The following is a 23,822-nucleotide window of genomic DNA, read 5'->3' on the forward strand; positions in this document are numbered from 1 at the left end:
TGCTCTAAAGTTGGAAAGTTTTTCACAAACAGAGTCTATAGGGATTGGAACCATCAGAGGTTCATCCCCACTGCCGTCATTCCTCAGCCCGGGAGGACGCTGCTTGGATTCATATGAAAATGCTGTGCTAATGCATGCACGGCGTCTGTATTATCATGAACACGTGCATGCAGGGTCAACATTCTGTACATTTGAATATGTGTAATAGGTTTACATTTGACTAATTAATTGCTACTTAATCATAAACAATCCCATAGAGAGAGTTTAAAGTACAAAGCTTTTACAATAGCTGTTATAAACAGTCTGTGTCTGGTTAGTCTTTACAGGGTCTGTCTGGTGCCCAGGAAGTGAAGGCTTTTCCATATCTGGCAGCAGCCACAGTGCTTTGTTTGGAATAAATATAGAAGGATGAAGAGCGTTACCTGCCACCTACGCAATATCAAAAGACAAAGACTTTACAGTACAGCCAGCACTCTTTCTATTGGCAAATGATCTCTGGAAAATGAAGGGCAAAAGCAGCGTAGCAATGAACAGAATGAGCAACAGCAGTGCATGCAAAACATGAATGAAATGTTGGCCCTGTTAGGACTGTTTTTTAAGCTGTGATACGCCCATTAGTTGGTTTCAATTTGCCAAAGGATACTGTATGACTCGGGTCGCTACTTTTATTTCAGCCATATTTTGATTTGATTTTCTCACATACCCCACCACTCCCAGCCGCCGCAAGTTCTCCCGCTGCCATTCGTTGGTCCATTTCACGCTTTTGTGGCTGTCACGCCGAATGAAAGCCAATTTCGTGACGCCCGTCTGAACTGGAATTAGGCCGGATGATATGACATAATTAACTTTTTTGCTTTGTTTTCCCCTAATGTAAAAGTCCCATTATTCTTTGGACGCGTGCCAAAAAGTTTGCAGAGAATTTAAAGTGGGGTTAAAGTATTCTGTCTGTCTCTTTAAGTCTTTTCCCGGGGAGAGGATGCAGTGGAGGGTAAAAATTAGGGAGTGTGTGAGCAGTGAGCCGTTCACCACAGGTCACTGGTGTCTATTCCCTCAGAGGCAGATGCGTTTGTGTGTTCGTGTGTGTGTTCGTGTGTGTGTTAGGCTTCTCTGGTCTCCGCATGGACGTACAGCCAGTGAACCACAGTGGCACACCGCGCACAGAGCGACACATTTTCTTTCTAGTAAACACGCAGCTTTAGAGGAAACCTCAGAGACTTGCTTCGATGCCTGCGATTGATGTAGTACCTGCACGGCTTTGGCTGCATGTTTGGACATCGCATCTCATCGTGTTCATCGAGACCACGCTCCACTGATGTGTAATACAAGTTTTGGTAAATCAATATCCAGATTGCAGAGCCTGTAATCGTGTACTGCACCACCAGAACTGTACGCTCCAGTGGGAACGCCTCACGCCAGCGTGTCCTGTTGACTTTGATGAATATGAATGAGGTGTGTGTGTGTGTGTGTGTGTGTGTGTGTAGGCCTGGTTGGATCAAACACTAGAGAAGATTGAGCTGGCTGACATCCGCTCAGTGTCACTTTAAAGAGTCCCCAAAGGCTTGGTCTCATGTTGTATTTGTTCCAGTATGCATGAACACTGTACATTATCATGACTGTGTGCTGTGCGTCTTTAGTTGGATGTGTTAAAACCTGTGTGTGTGTGCGCGTGTTTGTGAGAGAGATTGGGAGACTTAACAGAGTCATAACAGGGGTTTCTTATGTTACAGACTCTGCAGGCATGCATTGACTGTCTAACGTAAAATAGATGAGTTATTACTCCCCGGTGGAGACAGGAGAAATGGGTCCTTTCAGCAGAATAAAACAGAACGGAGATGGAAAGATGGGGTGTTAGAGGAGAAAGCAATTCAGTCGTTTGAGGCTCAGCGTGGCGGTAAATGTCTCTGCTCTTCCTCATTTCACACAACGCTTATTTTCTTTTGGTCATGCATCTCGGGTTTTAACATCTGTCAATAGCTGGACCGTCATGTTGTTTCTTCCGACAGGCTGTTGCTCCCTGTTATCTAACGGCTCTATATGCAAAGCATTTTGGGGCTGAAAGACGACTAAAAGGGCTCAATGGAGCTTTCGTATGTAGCCTTTATGTAGGCGTACGTAAACCCTTCACAGCTAGTTATGCATGACGAAATCAGAGTAAACGCATAGTTATTTTAAGTTTCACTGGAGTTGTGTGATTCAGCATACAGTACGATGTAATTTTGCTGAAATCAAAATCTCAGGTCAAGTCAACAATAGAAGGCTGAACTTGAAGGGTTGTCAAATAAATAAATCCTTGTTTATGTTTCTCTAATATACATTGTAGTTTTTTGCAGTGTGAATCGTTTCTGGGCAACCTGCAGGAAATTTCAAACACTGAATTATGACGAGAGTTCTCTTGAGCTACATGATGGTGTCATTTGGGGCTTGAGGTTGAACTGAGTGAAACTCCTCCTCATGTCAGTGTAGAGAAGTTGAATTAGATATATCTGAGATATTTTAATAAAGGAGGATGAAGTGCAATTTCAACAATACATCTAGGTTTGTCTGTGTGATAAAGAAATGGAATAACTCTAAAACAGTTTCCTGCTGACTGGTATCAAAGCTTTTCGACTAAAGCACGGCGGCCGTCTTGTTAATTCTAGTCCTGATTAGAATCTAGAAGCACTATAAAGGACTATATGTGCCGCGGTATGACAGGTTGCTAACATATAAGTGTGTTATTCTCAGTCAGATCCGCCACTCCTCATCACAGTGAGAATTCAACAAGTACTGTCTATCTTTTATATACGGTCTATGATTGGCCCTATAATTCCTAGTTGATGCTACTGCTCAAAACAAGGCCTCAGGTTTCAGGCCGTAAACAAATACTCCATGACAATATATCTATATAATCCACATCATACTATCACATGTCAGTTTATGGCCAGTGTGGTCCCTTTCATAGAAGAGTTCCAGCATCCAGACAGTTCAGATTAAATTTAGATCAAACACTGAACACAATGTTTTGGGGTTTTTTTCTTCTGTCTTTTCTTTTGGGAGATTATGCATCACTAAGCAATCTGCTCTGAGGCTCGTCTGCCTCTTTGGAGTCAATGAGTGGTGCGTAAAACATCTGGAGTGATGTATGGTCAGCATTAGGGAGTGAATCCGGGGCAGTTATTTGTTCCACAGCCGTCTGATAGGTTGTAACCCTGGAAATAGCAGTGTGACCCTTGTGTGTTGAGCATGGGGCGAGGTTTTAGGGTTTTTTTATGCAGACGACATGAATGATTTCCAAAAATAGAACTGAATAAGATTTGAAATTGTAAACAGACTCGCATGCATCGATTCCCACGTGAATCTCCATGTTTTACTTGCAGTGAACTTTGGCGCTAGCTTCTCTTTAAGCTAACAGGATTTGATATATTTATACATTTCTCTCTTCATCTTGCAATGACTCATGTATCAGTGGGTGTCCTGAACCTTGATCTCCTTCCAGAAATTTTCTTGATTTCCTCTTTATTTTTTTTATTTTACTTTGAGCTGTATCCTTTTCCCTTTTCATTTCCGACTCTTCCTCCCTCCTGTTCATTTATTTATTGATTTTCATAATTTGAGAGTCAAAGTTCTCTTCTTGTACTTTCCTGTCCTCATTCCTCCGCTTGTTTTTGTCTGGAGTCCAGTTTGATAATGATTTGGAGTACCGAGGCTCAGTCAGAGAGCCAGACAGATGAGGGCAGGAATACTGATTAATGCAATCAGCGGTTTGTTTTGACTGAATGACGTTTCTAGCTCGAGTCTCAGTTAAGGACGAAAAGGTGCATCTTTCTTCACCTTTAGACAATAATTCTGATGGTAAAGGAGCCAAACGGGACAGACATCATTAGTCCCAGGGTCCATTTTGGATGTTGAGCATCTGAGTTGCTGAAGTGCCCTTAAGCAAAACATTAAATCCTTGGCAGCTCCAAGGAGGTTGTTATCTCTTTCTTGAGCCATGGGGAGCCTGACCTTCTAGAGACAGGCTAAAGAGAAAAGAGGATCCCTCTGCAGGAATTAATAAAATATCACGCTCCTGTCAAAGGTTCTCAGTGGGATATTTTTAAACATCAAACATATTGTATGACTAATAGTAGAGCCAGAGTCTGGCGTGAATGTCGGCCACTAAAGTAGCAAGAAAGTGCTGTATGGGAATGCAGGTACTCTCCATCAGGAGAACTGTCATGAAGGTGCATATATAGAAGTGTATTATAGACATATTAAAATTGTCTACAGACATTCAGGTTGAAGCCTGCTGACACTTACTTGTAGTTGTAAGTATATTTTCTTTGTTCCCTGGTGTTTTGTTTTGCCATGGTGTGGTGTAGAGCCTAATAAAGCGAGCCTTTATTGGATTATTTTCCTCTGAATTCACCAAATCCAAAACAAGAACAGAGATCCAAGAGAACATGAGGAGTGAAAGTGAAAAAAGGAAAAAGCACTACAGGGAGTTAAATGGATGATCTGACAAAAGACGAAAAGAAAAGATGTTATATACAAAAGAGATTGATTAGTGACACAAGAGAGGAACCAGACACAGGGGAAAGCAGTCAAGAACAGCTGAAAGTAGTCAATCACACAGGAGGGAAACAAAAGCAGGAAACCTTAAAACAAAATTAAATGGGAAAGAATTGAGCACTGACTGAGACTTAAAAAATAATAAAAGGGAAAATAAAAACCAACAATCAACAAGACAGAGGCCAGTCGATGTTAGGGGAAAACAGTGGTTTGAGACCAAAATTATTTCAACCACATTAGTGCTTGGGATCTCATTGGCTTTGAAAATGGATACCAGGTCTGCAACCAGTTGCTGTCTTTAAATCATCTTTGGCACACCAAGAACGCTATAAAACGATATTAAGATGCAGTCAGTCTGCTGACATTTTGCAACTTATTGGGGTCAAGTTGGCAAATGGTGCAGTTATGTACAAACATTTGCAAAGCTGATCGTTTTGCTTGCCACCAGGCGATGAGGTAGATCGCCTCATCTCCTTGCAATCAGTCTCAGACTGTTCCACTTTTTCTCAGTCACAAGGATGTTGCTATCCTATTTTGAACCTAGTCTAACGGAGCCATTAAGCAAAAATAAATAAATAAGAGAATTACAATAAAATACCAGATCTATAACAGGTTTCTGTTATTTTTGACAATCCTGTCGCAGAGAACCACTTCTCTAGCACCTCCATATGGTTATCAGCCATATTTGAGTAAAATATCCAGCCCCTACTTAAGTCTTGCTTGTAAAATACTCCTATTTGGTAAATGTCACTGTCATTACATTTCTAACACACTTGTTGTGGGCAAAACACACCTGATTAGGATGTTTAGAGGTGAAGGTGAGATGTCACATCATGATTTGACACAATTACATAGTTAACCTTACTGGGTGTGCTTAAATACCATTGTATAATATATAATGGTAACTGTTGTAATATGGATGCATGTAAGCCTAAACTACAGTCTTTCCTAAACCAAACCTAGTAGCCTAAATCTGAAATTTAATCTGCTCCCCAAAGGATGAACCATACATTAAGAGATTTGGTGATCCTCAACAGAAGGTCAAAAGTCAACGTAGATCAAGTCACAAAATCAAATTACAAATGCAAATCAAAATAAAATGGCATGTTAGCATCACATTAATATTACTCTCTGCAAAATTGAAGACTTTGAATGATGTTTATTTGAAAAACAATGACCATCAATACATACCGGATCTTGGTCCAGTATTTGGATCATTACATTTAAGGTATATTTTCAAAGAAAACTACTGTCAGACATGATTGCCTCTTAATCAACCACAGCTTTGCAGTTCTCATAACTCACTTACATCATACGCCTTGTATTTTTGTCTCTTTCTGTCTATGCAGGATTTTGATGACTTCATCTTTGCATTCTTTGCCATCGAGATGGTGATCAAGATGGTGGCTCTAGGGATTTTTGGCAAGAAGTGTTACCTTGGAGACACGTGGAACCGTTTGGATTTCTTCATAGTGTTGGCTGGGTGAGTTACACAATTACACTCGCAAACACAAACACACAGGTGGCCAAGCATAACCGTGCATAAACACCGGAGGCTCGCGCAAGGAGCAGCACGCACACATGCAACAAATTTGGACAATAATCAATGTGCAAGGCGGAATCTGGGAAAGCGGTGACAGATTCAAGAACAAGGATAGAATCTGGGGAGCACAAAAAGATGTTTTGAGCTTCTAGATGTAATTGTGTCACAGGAAGCCAAGACGCTGCAGGCAGAGGATCAAACAGTATTAGATCTGAAGCATGAACCTGGTAGAGCAAGCCTTCTAACTCACACGAGCTTTGCTGGATTTGCCCTTAAATAAATTTACTTTAAGTATTCCGTTAGAGGCTTTTAACTTGAAATCAATACCACGAACCCTCTTAAATTCTTTAGTGTTCAGATTGTGTAGAAGCTGATGAATGCATGTCGATTTCTTTTCTAATTATTATTATTTCAACTTTTACAGCACTTACAAATCTGCCCTTGCTCTATAGCACATTTATATACATTTTAATTACTATACCGCGCTCATAAAATCAAGCGACACATGCCCACACACCAATGCACACACACTGTAATTTGATTAAACATGTTACAGAACATAGCCTGCTGCTTTCAGTCTGACATTTTCATCATACTACATCCCCCGCTGGTTTATAATGCCATCCTTCTGCCACAGCTTCTGTTGTCCATCAGTGGAAACGGGACACATTTCCTTTTGTGTGTGTGTGTGTGCGCGCGAGTGCACATTGTCCTTAAGCATATACACATATATATATATATATGTGTGTGTGTGTGTGTGTGTGTGTGTGCATACTGTATACAGAGATATAGAGAGAGCGAGATCATTCCCTTTATTTTACACTGAGCTACTGTTCCACAACTGAAGTGATGCCTTGGGTTATGTCTGCTCTCAGCTCACATTCAGTTAATTCCCGTGGTTTCCTTTCACTCCTCTTCTCTCTACCTGAATCATATACGTGAGTGGAAGCCTTTATATGATTATGGTAAGAGCTGCGTCCTTCTCGGTCATCATGACTCAGGGAGAATCTGACTCAGTGCCAACGCAACAGAAGGAACTTGATGGGAAACACCTCAGCGTTTGATACGGAGGCATTTATCTCCTGAGTGATGGGGAGGTCGTTAAAAGCAGCTCAGGCTATAGCAGCGACTGAAACATCTGCGGGGGTGACATTGCATCGTTGCAGGGAAGGCTGTATCCTGTATCCTAGGATATCGCATAGGATTACGCATCTGCTGAAGTATTCCAGTGTGAATTTTTGTATACGACTTTTGTAATAGATAACCCAGTTTATTTTTATTGCTTGTATAATCTTTTATTATTTTTCCAAGCATACATGGAACAGCAGACATCCCACAAAAACCTGAAACCTGAAACAGAGAGAGACATCTACATACCGGAAACAATTCATTTAATTAATCAGTTGTAAAATTTATGGGCCATATTAAATGCACAATTTTAATTTTAACTGGTTGATTTTAGCTGTGTGTAATAAAAGTAGTGGAATGAAAATCAGGTCCTGCTTTGCATGCAATCAGTTGATTGAAAATCCACTATCAGCTGAAAACACCCGCGAACCTCTGTTGGAGACAAACTTCATTTCTGTTCCCTCATCCCGATCAAGGGTTCAGTCAAGACCTCTACATTCCAAAAATGCTTTTTTAAATTTGCAGTGTGTGTATATATATATATATATATATATATATATATATATATATATGAAAGAGCAACATTTTATCAAATGCAACATGAAATTTAGATTGTGTAAAATGCAGGTTGCAAAGCAGCTTGCAGATATGTAATACCCTATCTGAAGTAATATCTATATTTAGTGGGATGATAAAATTCAAAAAGCATAACCTCTGAATTGGAATACATATTGTTATGTGAAACCAGTACAAGTAACTTGAAACTTTAACTTTTGGACTTAAGTATGCACTGTCACAGATCTTGTATGCATTGTGTTTTTGTCCTCCATTGCTGCTGAACTAGAGTATAAAAAGGGAAATGTTCAAAAATCGTGCTAGGATATATCCTAGGATATATGTGCACATATCACAATCATGGACAGACTGTGATTAAGGTGGTTTGGTCTTGCAGCCTGCCCTCGCAAGTGTTAAGGATCTTGGTTTCCGGAAGAATAATTGATGGAAACGTTTGGCATCAGAAGAGTGTGTGTTTTTATCAGAGCATGCACAATATGGAAAGTGGCAGAAAACCAGTCTTATTTGCATGTCTGTAGCTGATGGTGTCTGCACGTATGTTGGCTTACATCACAGAGTGTGGGCGTTGAGTGTATGTTAATATGTTTAGCTGTTTTCATGGGTTCTAGTATTTCTGAACAAATAAAAAAAAAACTCATCTGTATGGAGAGCCCCCAGACTTGCAGAGACAATGGTAACCAAGGTAACAGCTGGTTGTCGAGCATTTGATATATCCTGGCAACAGTTGTTAAGTCTGCGGAGGAAGGCTCTGATGAACTGTTTGTTTCTTTCCTAGACGATAATTACAGCTAAGCTGCTTTTTCAGCAGGTCTGGACTGTCTTCTGCTAATCACCTCCCTGTCAGGAGGGAATGATGGAGGGATGGCTCCACGGAGCAGGTGGAAGGTGTAGAAAGGCAGATAGATGTGCAGGGGAAGAGTTTCTGATTTGTGAAAGCAGAGTGTTAAATAGATACCGTACCGCATTTGCATGATAAAGAGGGAGACTAGTAGATTGGAGCTTTCTGTCTTAACCCTTTACAGCCGATCGGAGCGGGCACGCTCCATTTTGCGTAACTATTTTTAAATCCCGGTAGCTCTGCAACCACGTAAGCTAGCGCAATAATTTTTTTTGCATATGAAACCGGAGGAGTTGTACTTACATCTTATGCCATCAGCTTGTCCTAGGTCACAGTTTCCTTCCACATATAGCTTTGCAAAAACTGCATAAAAATCACTTGCAGCAACAAAAACATGATATTCCAGAAACACGCTTCGCCGATCCGATCAGCTGTTTGTAACACTTCCTACGTCCATCAGCGCGAACTATCACATGACCGCATGACCTGCCCGAAACCGGAAGTGACGTCATTTTGCGGAAATGTAGTTTTTTTACGATCGGGGCCTTATGAGCCTATACTTGTGTTTTAAAAAGTTATGTTTGAGTTTATGACTTTCTGTGTCGTTTCTGGGATGCTTAGGACTCATATTGCACTGCTGGAAATAGTTTATTTTGATGCATATGCTGTTATTTTGCAAATTTGCAGTATAATATTTATATTCGTTTTTCCTGCAGTGTATAAAAATTGGTGTATTTCAAAAATAAAACTATGAAGACACTCAAAATAAATTTCCTGTGGTGGGAAACTAGTTTGTGCAACTTTTTTGTATTTACAGTTTTGAGGGATGAGCCTCTTAAATTTCTCTAACTAGAAATATATGTTAAAAAAACAAAAACGATTTTCAATTTTTTTGTAGTTTATTGCACTTTTTTGCAATTTATGTAATTACTATGCACCTAATGCAGACATATTATTAAAGCTTGGGCTATAATGGTTGTATTGATGTATAGCAACTTGAAATGCTCCCAAAAATGGCTCCACAGCATGTAAAAATATAATATAAGCTCTGGCGGACTTGGTTCTATGGTAGGTCTTAAAGGGTTAATACGTTCAGAATCATTTGCATGGGACTTGAACACAACAGCATTTGTACAAAATGTGAACGGTAGATGGGTGTTGTTTTATTTCTTTCTGTTTCAGAGCATGAAGAAAAGTCAGTGTAGTCACATTGAATGTGCCAGACCTGACCTAACCACAGACTGTATATAAAAGATTGGAAGTAGATACCCTGACATTACCCACTGGTTAGTTAACCCTGGACATTTTCACTGTCATCCTCTTGATGTTTTGAAATTGAGGGGAAACAGCACGTTCATGTGGTTTTGAGTGTAGTCGTAGTTTGAGTTGAGTTTCTAAACTGGTCATCAGCATTTACTGAGGTTACGGATGACACAATCTGAGGGTCGTTTTCCCACAGACTTCTATACAACAAGACTTCTTTTTGTAACTAGAAGAGTCGTCTCCTACTGGACACTGACATTAATGCTGGTTTAAATACTTGTACATGGAGCATGGGGTGGCCCTGGTTGCTATACCGCACAGTCTTTGATTAACGGCTTGTGATTTTCAAGTAGCCGAAGTCATGGGTAATCAACTTCAAAATGAATTTAATATTCAGTTTAATATCACCCAGAGCTGGGTAGCATGGCTGTGTGGTGGCTAGCACTGTTGCCTCTCAGGGGCTGTTCTGTTTGTGTCTGTGTGGGTTCTCTCTGGGTCCAAACACATGCACAGGTATGTCAGTTGATGATTCAAAGTTGGCACTCAGTGTGAATGATTGCCTGTTCCTTGTAATTGATTGGCAACCTGTAGTTGGGATAGTACTCTAATGCTGAATTGAAGAAGCAGATGAAGTTGATGAATGACCTAATGTTAGCAACTAAGCCCATAAACTCATAAGGCAGAGTTTACTGAGGTCAGTGAGGAAAGGAACCCAAGCACTATTTTCCCATAGGCTTTTTGAACTGAGATCTGCTCAGACAGCTTGTCTCTCCACCCAACCCTGAATAAGTGGTAGAAAATAGATGGATGAGTTCTATACAACTCAGAATCTTTTGCAGCTTCCAAGGTTGGCACCTGTTAGTCATTAAAAATAATGGAGTAAGATACTTTGGTGTTGGCTTCACTTTTCAGACCTGGAACATATGCTCATTTTCTATCCTATGCAAGGATGCTAAGTCCATCTTTTACTATATATAGGTTTGTATATTGAATTGAATTCCATTTTATTTCAATGGTGCCAAATCACAACAGTCGCCTCAAGGCGCTTTATATTGTAAGGTAGACCCTACAATACTACATACAGAGAAAAACCCAACAATCATATGATCCTCTATTAGCAAGCACTTTGGCGACAGTGGGGAGGAAAAACTCCCTTTTAACAGGAAGAGACCTCCAGCAGATGCAGGGGATATCTGCCACGACCAGTGTGAGAGAAGGAAGACAGAGCAAAAGATGAACCAGAGATTAATAACAAAAATAATTCAGTGCAGAGAGGTCTATTAACACATAGTGAGTGAGAAAGGTAACTACATAGGTGTATAAGTCCATGTTTCACTAATATCCATGCACCTTTAACCTATCAAACCTAAACTCATCATCATATGTATGGCAACTGTACTTTTAGCCCTGAGAGAACTGATAGTAAACAAGCAAAGCTCTGCACTATAGTTTGAGAGCCAGCTGTGGAGTAAATTACCCGATAAGGGGGGTGTTTTCATTTATTTATGAATTTATTTATTGATTGCTGCAGTAGAGGCCCAATCGATAGCTAAGGGAGTGCCGTGGCACTTACTGTAGCAGACAGGCTATCCTATCAGTACATCACCCTGTCGTTACACTCTCACTGCGGTGGTGATTCCACCCAGAGAGACAGAAAGGGGGTAATGAGGGGAGCAAGGAGGGGACAGGAGGAAGGGCAGACAGAGAAGACGAAGGGAAGCGAGGCAGAGGCAGTCAGGTCGATGCCTTCGTTGGACGCCCTTAATATTTAATCTGGTTTGATGCTTGAAGAGTCTTTGGATGAAAATACTGATACTACTTGTACAGCCATGGATAACTTTTCAGTGTAACTTATAACTTCTGCTGAAAAAAAGACTTTTTAAATATGCAATTTTTCTGAAATTACCCATAACGTGGCAGTTAAATGAAATAAAACATGTAATATCTCGCCTTTAATCATGCACTATTGTACACTGCCACAATTGAAGTCATTACATTGGATTCAAAATCAACATGCTGGCAATGTATGCAATCACTGCCTTCATCCACCGCTAGTGCTCCATCATTTCTGACCTCCACCATTGTGTTACAGCTGCAAATATACTATTTTCTTGTCAGTTACTGTAATCTAAACCCTTTCTGGTATTCCATGAATAATGGCTGTCCTGTCTACTTTTGATGACAGTCCGGAGGAGATTCTAATACCGACTTTAAATGACAGATCTGCGTCCACAGCAGAACATTTTAAGCCACTGTCATTGTTATATTCCGAAATACATGACAACACTGCTGGTGGAAGTTGAAGTAAGAGCTGTGAAATAAATTTGGCCCCTGGAGACTACAACCATTTACACCTGTTGATTTGTCATTTCATTTCTATCTATTGGCACAGTTGAAGGAAGTATTTTAAAAGCACGAAATAAATACTATTTAATTTTGAGACTCTTTATTGGCTCAGCCACACTAGAGTAAAAATAGGATGGCAATCTCCTTGTGGCTAGGAAAACTCAATGGTTGCCTGCAAAATAAAAACTTAAATGTTTTTGTTTAGCTTTTGGAGATGGATGTAGCTGCAGAAACCAACTTGTCCAGATAGTTAACGGTGTTCCACGCTCAACCTCGGGGCAAAGAGCTGGTCAAACGCAAGAATCGTGGTCCAACTTACACTGGCAGCAATCGCTCTTAGGTAGTTTGGCAAAGATTTTCAAACAACTGAATTTATATGTACAAATTTAATTATATACATTTATAGATACATTTAATACCAAAAAATGATATATGCATGGATGGATTAGGGCTGGAATACATGGCATCTGCAATCAGTCTCAATGTGCCTGTGCCTGAGCACAAACGATTGCAAACTGGTTGTATTTTGGTTAGTTTCTTTTATAAATGTGAGATTGCTGAGCTCCTGTGTGATTTTATAGGATAATTACTAACTTGCAGCAACTATGTCACTATTTGTCACTACATTCTGCCTGGACTCTGAATGTAAGCGCTTTATGTGAAAATCTACTTAATATGAATTTTTTTGTATGCAGAAACAAATAGCTTTCCAACAGACAGCAACGGATTTGCAGTTGTCAGCAATCACAGACAGATTTCATGTAGTTGCCAACTTGACTCCACTCAGTCACAGACCGACAGCAGAAGCACTCTGTCTCACAGAGATGGCAGTAATTTGGGTTGTGCTGGGATCTCCAACCACCGTCCCCAGTCCGACTGTAGCGAGATGGCCAGATCGTGCCACTTTTTGTGCTTTACATAATGTGCAACCAAGGTGAAATTGACAGAACATCAGAAGGATTTCATGTGTTGTGTCAGTGAGACCAGAAGTAAAGCTTTCAGAAAACCCCAAAGTATGGGCAGGCTTTAACATCATCTATGAGAGTAGGCTTGCAAAAACAATCACTGGCAAACTTGGGTGGCAGAGTGTTATATAAATATATACATGTAATGTTACATACAATATATAATTTAGAGCAGGATGTGGAATTTATGTATTTATTTTAATAAAAAGGCTTTTATAAAATCTGTGTGTCATGAACCAAAGTTCCGTGCGCAAGCTGGACCCAGAAGCAGAACTCACACACCAGGGTAGGAGAGAATAAAGAAACCAAATTTTATTATAACTAAAGGTGTCCCGTGAGGGTAGCCGGAAAAAACAACGTGTGGAACCAGAAAACACCGAAGGACCGGGGAGGTGAGTCGCGCAGGGAACGCCGAGAGCAGGGCTGTGGGAGGCTGCAAAAAAAAAGGAGAAACAGATTACTGGGGTGCGGAAAAATGGCAGCATACGAGGGAAGGGGGAGTATGCGTCTTACGGTGATAGCCGGGCAGAGTGAACCAGAGGGGGGGGGGCTCCAAAAGGGGTCGAGGCGGCGGGGCTGATCGTGATCCAAATCTCAGGCGGGCAGGTGGACAGGCAGGTGGCTCACAAAAAACGCCGAGTTGTGATCTGAGTACACAGGGCAAAACAGTGTTAGTTCAGATGGATGATTTTTCATAAGGGCTTTCCCGCAGATGTACGTTACCGCTGAGAGACGACCTGGTGATCGCCTGGGATGGGATGCAGGTGTGGGGTTAGCAGCCACGCCCGTGGGCGTGGGCATCCCATCAGCACCCCGGACGCCGGGCCGCGGACCATGACACTGTGGGGTTCATGTATGTGCAAGCTGAGCCCAAACGGGAGTGACGGCATCTACCTGCTACAGAACAGAGTGGAGAATTAGTCATGAGCGACTTCAGAGATGTCGAAAGACAGAAGCTGTACTGGTATTTTTTGAGCTAGTTTTAGATTGACTGGACATTTTCTCCCCCTTTGGTTCTGACTAGATATGCAAGGCTTAAAGAGATGTTCATTTCAAGGTTATGGACTCTACTAGAGGAGCTTTGGCAGATCATTAAGAAAATCCCTATTCATCGTATCTATGGCCTCAGGGCAGCATTTATGTTATCCCACTGTCTGACACAAGCTGCTCTGATAGGCTGCCCCTCACAAACAAAACATCTGAATAGTGGCTGTGTGGCTGAGTTGACCACATTAAGGATTTGAGCTTTCAAATCACTATAAAGTCTGAAAGCACTCACACATAGTGTAACCTCAGTGTTTTAAGAGACAATAAGGAAAAGCGTAATAGTTCCATTTAAGCAGAGTAGTATAAAAGAAGCCCACATTTACAGTCAATTAAAAGACGCTGTCCTCCCGATGAAAGTCAGAGGAGTCAAATTTATTCAAATAGTAGAGTTCAGAAAACATTGTGCAGTCTACTAGCCATTATCTTGACCACAATCAATCCATAAAGGTAATTATATGGAGGTATCACTGTGCTGATGCTTTAAAATGCAAGCTGAGCACCTTTAACTGGCTTTAAATACTTTAAAGCATCCTCTTGGATTTCAGACTTCACACTAAAAAGAAGAGAAGAGAGAGAACCATTTTTTCCCTGAGCATCGACTGCTTTCTTCTCGTTATGATTTATTGATGACACTTTGGATCCGATCCAGCTGACGAAAAAAAGAGCGTGAGGATGGAGGAGAGAAGGCGATGTGAGGCACAGAGAGAGGTGGCTGAAGATGTCTGGAGGGAGACAAAGTGAGAAAGGCCGATGGAGGGACAGATGTTGGAAGAGGTCAAAAAAGTAAAAATAAAAAACACTCAAGGTGAAACAGGAAGACAAGCATTAGTGAGCGAGTTGGTGAAGAAGCTGGATGCATTTTTTAAACCTTAATAAAGTTTTTTTGTTACAATTTTAAATATGCTCATTTGCTTTTGAGAAAATCGATATCAGCTTCAGACCTTTGGGTTCAGCACAGACAAATGAAGCGTTCCTCGTTGCTTTGATTTCAATAAATTTAGTGTGTACGGTTAGGGCGACTGGACCCGCTGAGCGTAGGCGAGCTGATTAACTAGTATTCTAGCCACTGGCCTAAATACTAATAAGCATCCCTATCTGTGAGGAATACAGGCATTTCTACCTTTATGTGAAATAATTTCCCATGCTTAAATTTTCAGTTAATAAGCCTTTCATGGAGCTGTGCTGCTGCCAGTTATTTGGTGCCTTGAAGGCGTCTTCTTTTCTTAAGCTCATATTTTGAATGATGTTCTGTTCAAGTTAAATACTTTAGTGATTATTATTATTTAGAGCTTCCAGCAAACCAGAATTTTATCATTCAAATCAAATTTATCTTTCTTATCTTTTTTCTTTTAGTTCATGACTGTATGGGAACTTATGCTAGCTGTCACAGGGTGAAAGGCAGGAAACGTACTGGATAGCATTCATGCTATCAGAGGGCTAACACTCACAGTTATTAAATAATCACATTCGTACCGACAGGCAACTTAGAACCACCAGTTAACCCAACACACATTCCCACTTACAGAACCAGTTTGTTTGCTGACCATATGGGTTTATAGGAATCATAAGCTAGGAAGCATGTATATGATGCTCCAAGCTAGCTATTTTAAGCTAATTTTATCTCACTTTAAAGAATATAAAAACCATGATACCATTAAGTGAAGCTCACAGTACTTCACAGCATTGCCAGAAATGAAATCTTTCTGTGTCTAACATACCCCTTTAAAGCTTTTTGCCATGTTTCCTGCGATTATTTTTATTCAGACTTCTTAAAACCTACTGTAGCCAGATACGCTGCTAACCTTTACCGTTTGGACCTGCATCAAAGGGTGGAGAGGGGAAGAAGAAAAAGAGATGGAGGCCTCAGTAATGTTACACAAATCAGGCCTTTAATTCTTTTCTTACATGGAATATGAACAGAATGCGTCACACACACAGTTTAAAGTGGAAAGCTCGACTGGAAAGAACAGCAGCTCTCCGCCTCACATTTCAGCTTAAGCATCACTTAGCCTCGAATGCAGTGCACGCTGTGATCTAATAAATGAAGACGTCTCAGAGAATCTTTGCCAAATAGCTTGAATGCTTCAGCTTTCAGAGGGCCGGCTCGATTAGCACGTTTTTGCCATTATCAGGTGTGAATTTCATGGTATGCTGGGACTTGGAGTATGTAAAATTCATGAATCTTCTGCAGTTCAGAAGAAGTTGAGAAATTGTCAAATAAGGTTGATTAGGAGCCACTGTGTACAGAGGAGTTATTTGACGGCAGCGGCGCCTGCAGATGGAGCAGCGGCAGCAGCAGAGAGGAGCAGCTGAGGTTCAGAGCTGAAGATGTTGCCCACAGCAGCACAGGACAGCTGGAAAAATGTCAGAAGATAATTCCAGTGTGCATATTTCAAACTAATGCGTCTATTGCTAGAAACAAGACACAGTAAAACGTATAAAATGCTGTACTTGTGGTACTCGTACACTTATGGTGTTACTCCTGTAACATATTTTGTGGATTGATATGCATATCCGGCTAGTTGTAGTGGGGACAAGGCACATCTACAGTCACAGCAAGGTTACATGTACAGCGCTTAAACCAAACGATCTATTTAACCATCACTTCTGGTAAACACAAGTCCAGCACACCTCCCTAATCCAGCTAAAATTACAAATCATCATCTACAGATTTATGTTCGTTTATAGCTTAAATGAACCCAGAGACACAAGACTGATTAAGTCGAGTCGAGCAACACCAGCTGTACCTCCAGATGCACATAAAACTTATTTAACTTGTGTTACATTATAGCACTTTCTATACAGTATAGCACAGAAAGCACATTTGAATGTTGCACTCTTCGTGTAATATAACAGTTCGAGAGCAAAAGCAGACACAGAAAGGGCATCCATGAACAATAGTGGCCATTAAACAAACTGTTCGCTGTCCAGCAGCAGGTCTCCCGGACTCTCCCTCCTCCATCTTTCTATGAGCTTGTGCTTAACAGCATCAGGACTAGACTGCTGTATTTTCCTGTCCTGACTGTCCTTATCCACCTGGGTTCTCCTCCATTAGCTAGATTATTTTCCCACTACATGTGGGTCAGCAGATCGGCCATAGATTATCAGTCAGAGGGAGGGAGAAGAGGGAGAATGGGAGTAAGGGGAGGGATGCTGGAGGGATGGAGATAAGAGAACTAGATGAAAAAGGTTGAGTTGTTTTATTGCTTCGTACTGTAGGGATAAATCCGGTCGCAAGACTGTCCCCGTATTATCAGCCAAAGTAACATTGTGTTAATGGAGAGGAGGATCCTGTGGCCTCTGTTGTTTCACCTCATGTTCCTAAATTAAATCCGCTTTCATTAGTCATTTGTGGGAAATCCTCTCTGTGCACAGAAGGTAAATGCTCTTAGAGAGGAGTAAAAAAACCAAACAGTTTCCTAAACAGCCTTGAGCAATCTGACCGTGAACTCGCTGAATGTTTTACAGTATGATGTTGTGCTTTGGCGGCCAAGAAGGGTGATTATCATGAAATGACACTGGTTTTAATAAATGAATGAATATGCTTGTTCTGTTATTTTCTGAGGCACTGGTGATTCAGTTTTCTCTACATGGATGTGGTTGCACCAGTAATTCTTTAATCCACAAACAAACTAGAAGCTAAATTTGTATTTACAGTGGGGCAAAAAAGTATTTAGTCAGCCACCGATTGTGCAAGTTCCCCCACCTAAAATGATGACAGAGGTCAGTAATTTGCACCAGAGGTACACTTCAACTGTGAGAGACAGAATGTGAAAAAAAAATCCATGAATTCACATGGTAGGATTTGTAAAGAATTTATTCGTAAATCAGGGTGGAAAATAAGTATTTGGTCAATAACAAAAATACAACTCAATACTTTGTAACATAACCTTTGTTGGCAATAACAGAGGTCAAACGTTTACTATAGGTCTTTACCAGGGGCCCGTTCTTCGTACCTCGCTAAGTAGGTTAGCCGGATTAGATTGTTGACGATTTCGCGTGATCCTGGATCGTTCGGTTCCCCGAAGCTCATCCGGGACTTGCTGTCATAGCAACAGAGCCGTAAGCGTAAACCTGCTCGGGAGCAGGTTTACTTTATGTAAACAGGATTAGATCGCGGCCACGCAGGTATGTCCGCTTCATTTATACGAAAGCAACAGCGATATTCCACCACTGTTTCACCATAAATAAATAACATCAATGTAACTAAAGACAATGCAGCACCTGATCCATTTATTGATTTCACACAGGTCATTTCCTAAAAAAGGGAAATGTACTATTAACATTCTATTACATGTATGTGATTATTACAGATTTAATTCATATTTCAGAGTAGCAATTGTAAATTACTTCGTGTAATCAAGATGAGAGACCACGGCTATAAAAGCGAAGGTGGATTTGGGAAGTCTGTCGCAGCCATGTCCTGTCCGTATACGCGAGCCACCCATTGCGGAAGGTGCAAGATTGATAAGGAGAGTTTTCAGAATTCAGCGTATATTGCGGGACAGACAGGATCCTTTAGCTCAGCGCGACAGTGTGCTCATAGAGAGATATCGATTTTCCCGTGAGGGTATTATTCACTTAACCAACTTGTTGACGAGGGGGTGCAGGACCACCACCTGTCTTTTTTTCCTCTGCCCTTTTCTTGGTTGCTGTTATAAACAAACAGATTATTCCAGGGTCTCTTTCCAAGAGACTAAAAGCAATATAAGTGATAAATATTACCATTCTGTAGGATATTCTTATATTTCACTTTTACCTGTTCCCATGTTCTAGTGGGTCCTGTCGTGGCTCTAATGTGAAAGAGGATAAAATATAACATATTATAATATAATATAATGTAATATAATATTGGATAATATAGTGTAATATAATAAATCTACCCTACCGCCTACTGGTGTTGGCCAGAGGGGCCGATGGCGCGATATGGCAGCCTCGCTTCTGTCAGTCTGCCCCAGGGCAGCTGTGGCTACAACCGTAGCTGCCTCCACCAGTGTGTGAATGTGAGAGTGAATGAATAGTGGCATTGTAAAGCGCTTTGGGTGCCTTGAAAAGCGCTATATAAATCCAATATATTATTATTATTATTATTATTAAATTACTTACGAGTTTGATTTGTCAGCAACTTTCTGCCAGCCCTCGCTCCTTGCTTTTGCAGCCTTTGCAGTGTTCCCTTGCGTTCTGATTAAACTCTGAAACTCCTGAAATCCCTCACTCAGGAGTTCTTGCTCTGCTGCCGAAAAATACCGAGCCGAGCGCACTCCTTCGACATTTTCGCCGACCAATCAGAGGGTTGCCGATCAATGTTTCTACTATCGATGCGTAGCCCCTTTTACTACACCCAGTGATGTCACATTACTGCGTCCAGCTGTAGTAATCGTCAACAGCAGGTGTGTTCGGGGAACCGGATTAGCGAGCTCACGGTTAGCGCGATGATTTGATCTTGGATGTGTCATTTGATCTTGGATGTAGTAAGCGACGTACGAAGAACGGGCCCCAGGTTTGCACACACAGTAGCTGGTATTTTGGCCCATTCCTCCATGCAGATCTTCTCGAGAGCAGTGATGTTTTGGGGCTGTCACCGAGCAACACAGACTTTCAACTCCCACCACAGATTTTCTATGGGGTTGAGGTCTGGAGACTGGCTAGGCCACTCCAGGACTTTCAAATGCTTCTTACGGAGCCACTCCTTTGTTGCCCGGGCGGTGTGTTTTGGATCATTGTCATGTTGGAAGACCCAGCCTCGTTTCATCTTCAACGTTCTCACTGATGGAAGGAGGTTTTGGCTCAAAATCTCACGATACATGGCCCCATTCATTCTGTCCTTAACACGGATCAGTCGTCCTGTCCCCTTGGCAGAAAAACAGCCCCATAGCATGATGTTTCCACCCCCATGCTTCACAGTAGGTATGGTGTTCTTGGGATGCAACTCAGTATTCTTCTTCCTCCAAACACGACGAGTTGAGTTTATACCAAAAAGTTCTACTTTGGTTTCATCTGACCACATGACATTCTCCCAATCCTCTGCTGTATCATCCATGTGCTCTCTGGCAAACTTCAGACGGGCCTGGACATGCACTGGCTTCAGCAGCGGAACACGTCTGGCACTGCGGGATTTGATTCCCTGCCGTTGTAGTGTGTTACTGATGGTGACCTTTGTTACTTTGGTCCCAGCTCTCTGCAGGTCATTCACCAGGTCCCCCCGTGTGGTTCTGGGATCTTTGCTCACCGTTCTCATGATCATTTTGACCCCACGGGATGAGATCTTGCGTGGAGCCCCAGATCGAGGGAGATTATCAGTGGTCTTGTATGTCTTCCATTTTCTGATGATTGCTCCCACAGTTGATTTTTTCACACCAAGCTGCTTGCCTATTGTAGATTCACTCTTCCTAGTCTGGTGCAGGTCTACAATACTTTTCCTGGTGTCCTTCGAAAGCTCTTTGGTCTTGGCCATGGCGGAGTTTGGAGTCTGACTGTTTGAGGCTGTGGACAGGTGTCTTTTATACAGATGATGAGTTCAAACAGGTGCCATTCATACAGGTAACGAGTGGGGACAGAAAAGCTTCTTACAGAAGACGTTACAGGTCTGTGAGAGCCAGAGATTTTCCATGTTTGAGGTGACCAAATACTTATTTTCCACCCCAATTTACGGATAAATTCTTTACAAATCCTATCATGTGAATTCATGGATTTTTTTTTCACATTCTGTCTCTCACAGTTGAAGTGTACCTCTGGTGCAAATTACTGACCTCTGTCATCATTTTAAGTGGGGGAACTTGCACAATCGGTGGCTGACTAAATACTTTTTTGCCCCACTGTAAGTTTAAGGTTAAACTGAATATATAAGATGAAATATGCTTAGAATTGCACATAGGTGTGTGTGTTGTATTGATGTGCGATGCTGCATCAGTACAACACAGTAAATACAGGGCCAGTAATACCCACATCTATACTTTTATAAAGACAGCTTATGTGTCATGATTAATGAGATAAATCACCATTGATCATCAAATTCTGAACACATTTTAATGACCACTAAATCAGTGTGATCTTTATTTTGCACAATAATTGTTTAACACAACAAAATACAGCTTATTTTAAAATCCTCCAGAGCACTTTGGGTCAAGCTCTATTGTTTAAATGTGCTAAAGGTTATAAATAAAATAGAGCATAGTGCATGTTTGAGATGGCATAAAATATTTATCTCTAAAATCCAACCCTTAAGTAATTTGATTACATGTAACTTTACCATGTAATTTTGTTACATAAATCAAATGCAAAACGTTAACTTTAATGAAATCTGCTCAAATGAAATTCACTTGACTGTTATACAGTTAGTCTATATCAACCATATGTTCTTTAATGATGAATTATTAGAATAAATAAACCTTTGATTTGTTTGTATGTCAGGTTTTATTCAGAATCATTGCTTCATGTTTGAGTGAGGCAGAGTGTAAAGTGTCATATAAAGAGCAGCGCAATCATTTATGTGTGTTAAGTCTGTGCAGTGAGTCCAGGCTTAAAATAAACATTAGAAACCAGATGTGCCATTGCATTGTTGAGAGTTGCTCCATGAGGTATTAAAGATTATAATTACTGTGGTTATAAAAATTATTCTGGTTATTTTCGTCAGAATGGGCAAATATGTTGCTTGAAGACAAAAACATTCATCTCGGTAAACACTCATAAACAACATTTTCTTTAGATTTTGTCACCACGACTTCACGGTACTCAAACTGAAAGAGTTTACAGCTGCAGCTCGTCACTTTTCTTTTGTGCTGTGAAAAACTAGATTGTAAACTGTAGAATTTGCTGACATCAACATGCAGGATTTGTGTGCCTGTAACTTAAAAAACAGACCAATGACATTTTTAGAAAGAAAAAGTTAATAAGATAGTGTCTACCAAAGGATGTGCTGCAATTATAGGTTTTAATTGATAGAAATCTTTGTGGACAGACACATTATTATGATAACAAGATGCTTTTATGCATAATTTCTGCAGTTTTCCCTTTGTGCATCACCACAGTAGATTTTAGAATCTTGCTTGATCTAAAATTTAGATCAAGCAAATGAATACATGAAATGCAGATTTTCAGCTTTAATACAAAGACTTTTCACAATATTTAGAGGCTCTAAAGTAAATGAGCAATTGTCTGACAACCAGTTTCACGGTCAGGTCAGGTTCCTTTTTTATTTCATGACAAAAAAGCTGGAGTTGATTTGCAGAGCTGAATTTGTGCATTATGCATTTGTGCAGAGTATGTGTGTGTGTTTGAGGGGCCAAATCAACAATCTGATAATCTTAAAAAGACTGAAAGTACTCGCCAGCTCAGCAACTGAAAGGCACGAAAAACAACAATTAAAAATATAACAATAAAAAACAGTTTTTGGAGAGAGCGACAGTAAAAACACAGCACTCTTTTTTGTAATAAATTTATTCATTCATGCTACCTTTTTAAAGTGAGCCCTATCCCATTTCCATTAGCAGAAAGTCTAAAAGTTAGACTTCCAATTTAGACATACCAACATATTTAATACCTATCCTGAAGCAGTTCTCTCACTAAGATCTCCTAACCTTGAGGGGGAAAAGAAAAGGAGATTTCCCTCAGTATCTGAGAAATGGGGATATTCAGTCATCAGCCATGACTGTAAAGTGTAAGTTGGTTAACATTTGGGTTAGATAGCAGGAGAGTGGGTTGATGGAAGAAAGTGTTATCGATGAAAGGTTTTCAGTCTGATTCAGCATGAAAACACTCCATCTGTCTACAGAGTGGTTCCTCTCTGCAGGTCATCCTCTCTGCACTTCTTTCTGATGATACCACATGCTCTTACATTAACATCATACTCCATACGGCTATACATTTTCTTAACTGTTTATCTGGTTAGAGGTGGGCAACCCTCGACAGGTTGCCATCTATTAGATGACAATATCGGAATCATAACCCACTGTTATGAATGCAGTGGCCTGAAATGCAAATGTTGCCTTTTCACACAAGCACACACTCAGAGCGATCCATCAGTCATAATCCATTTGCTGTGGGACATCTAGGGTGACAGCTTGCCTGTCACTGATGTGAAGGCGAATAGAAAGCAAACAATATGTGACTAAAGGAGTATCAGAGGAAGCAACAGATGACGGTTGTTTCATAATATATATAAAGAAATGGCATGACAGACTATGACAGGAAAGTGTAGTCTATTCCTGGAAACAAGGTGAGTGTAGTTCACACAGTGTGGTGTAGAAAGTCAAAGCACCAGTTTGCACCAAAACTGCCAATAACTATTAGCTGAATGCTAATGTGTTAATGAATGAGATTCAAATGCATTATTTTCTGAAGAAACATATTCAGTTTATTCCAGTTTTATTCTAAAGCACCAAATGTTATAGATCAGTAGCTTCACTATGATTAATATTGAAATGAAAGATACTTCTTTTAGCATTGACGTTTTTGGAAGGTCGCTGTTCCAGTAGCAGTTTCTCCTGCGCTTTATGCCAAGCTATAATCTATCTATGGATTCATCACTTTAATATATGTTTTTGTCATTTATGTCTACCATCGTTGCACAAGGTACAATTTACACATT

General features: G+C 40.6%; 1 protein-coding gene across 1 annotated transcript in view; it reads left to right on the forward strand.

The window, feature by feature from the left end:
• Window positions 1–23,822, forward strand: part of cacna1g (calcium channel, voltage-dependent, T type, alpha 1G subunit) — a 350,831-nt gene that overhangs the window by 143,268 nt on the left and 183,741 nt on the right. The window contains exon 4 of the mRNA XM_085361223.1: window positions 5,880–6,013. Coding sequence (XP_085217349.1) covers window positions 5,880–6,013 — 134 coding nt within the window. The remainder of the gene's footprint in view (window positions 1–5,879; window positions 6,014–23,822) is intronic.

Source organism: Diplotaxodon limnothrissa, linkage group LG8, assembly GCF_057381915.1.
Source record: "Diplotaxodon limnothrissa isolate DT_005_m linkage group LG8, D_limnothrissa_male_GT1.1, whole genome shotgun sequence".
NCBI lineage: Eukaryota > Metazoa > Chordata > Actinopteri > Cichliformes > Cichlidae > Diplotaxodon > Diplotaxodon limnothrissa.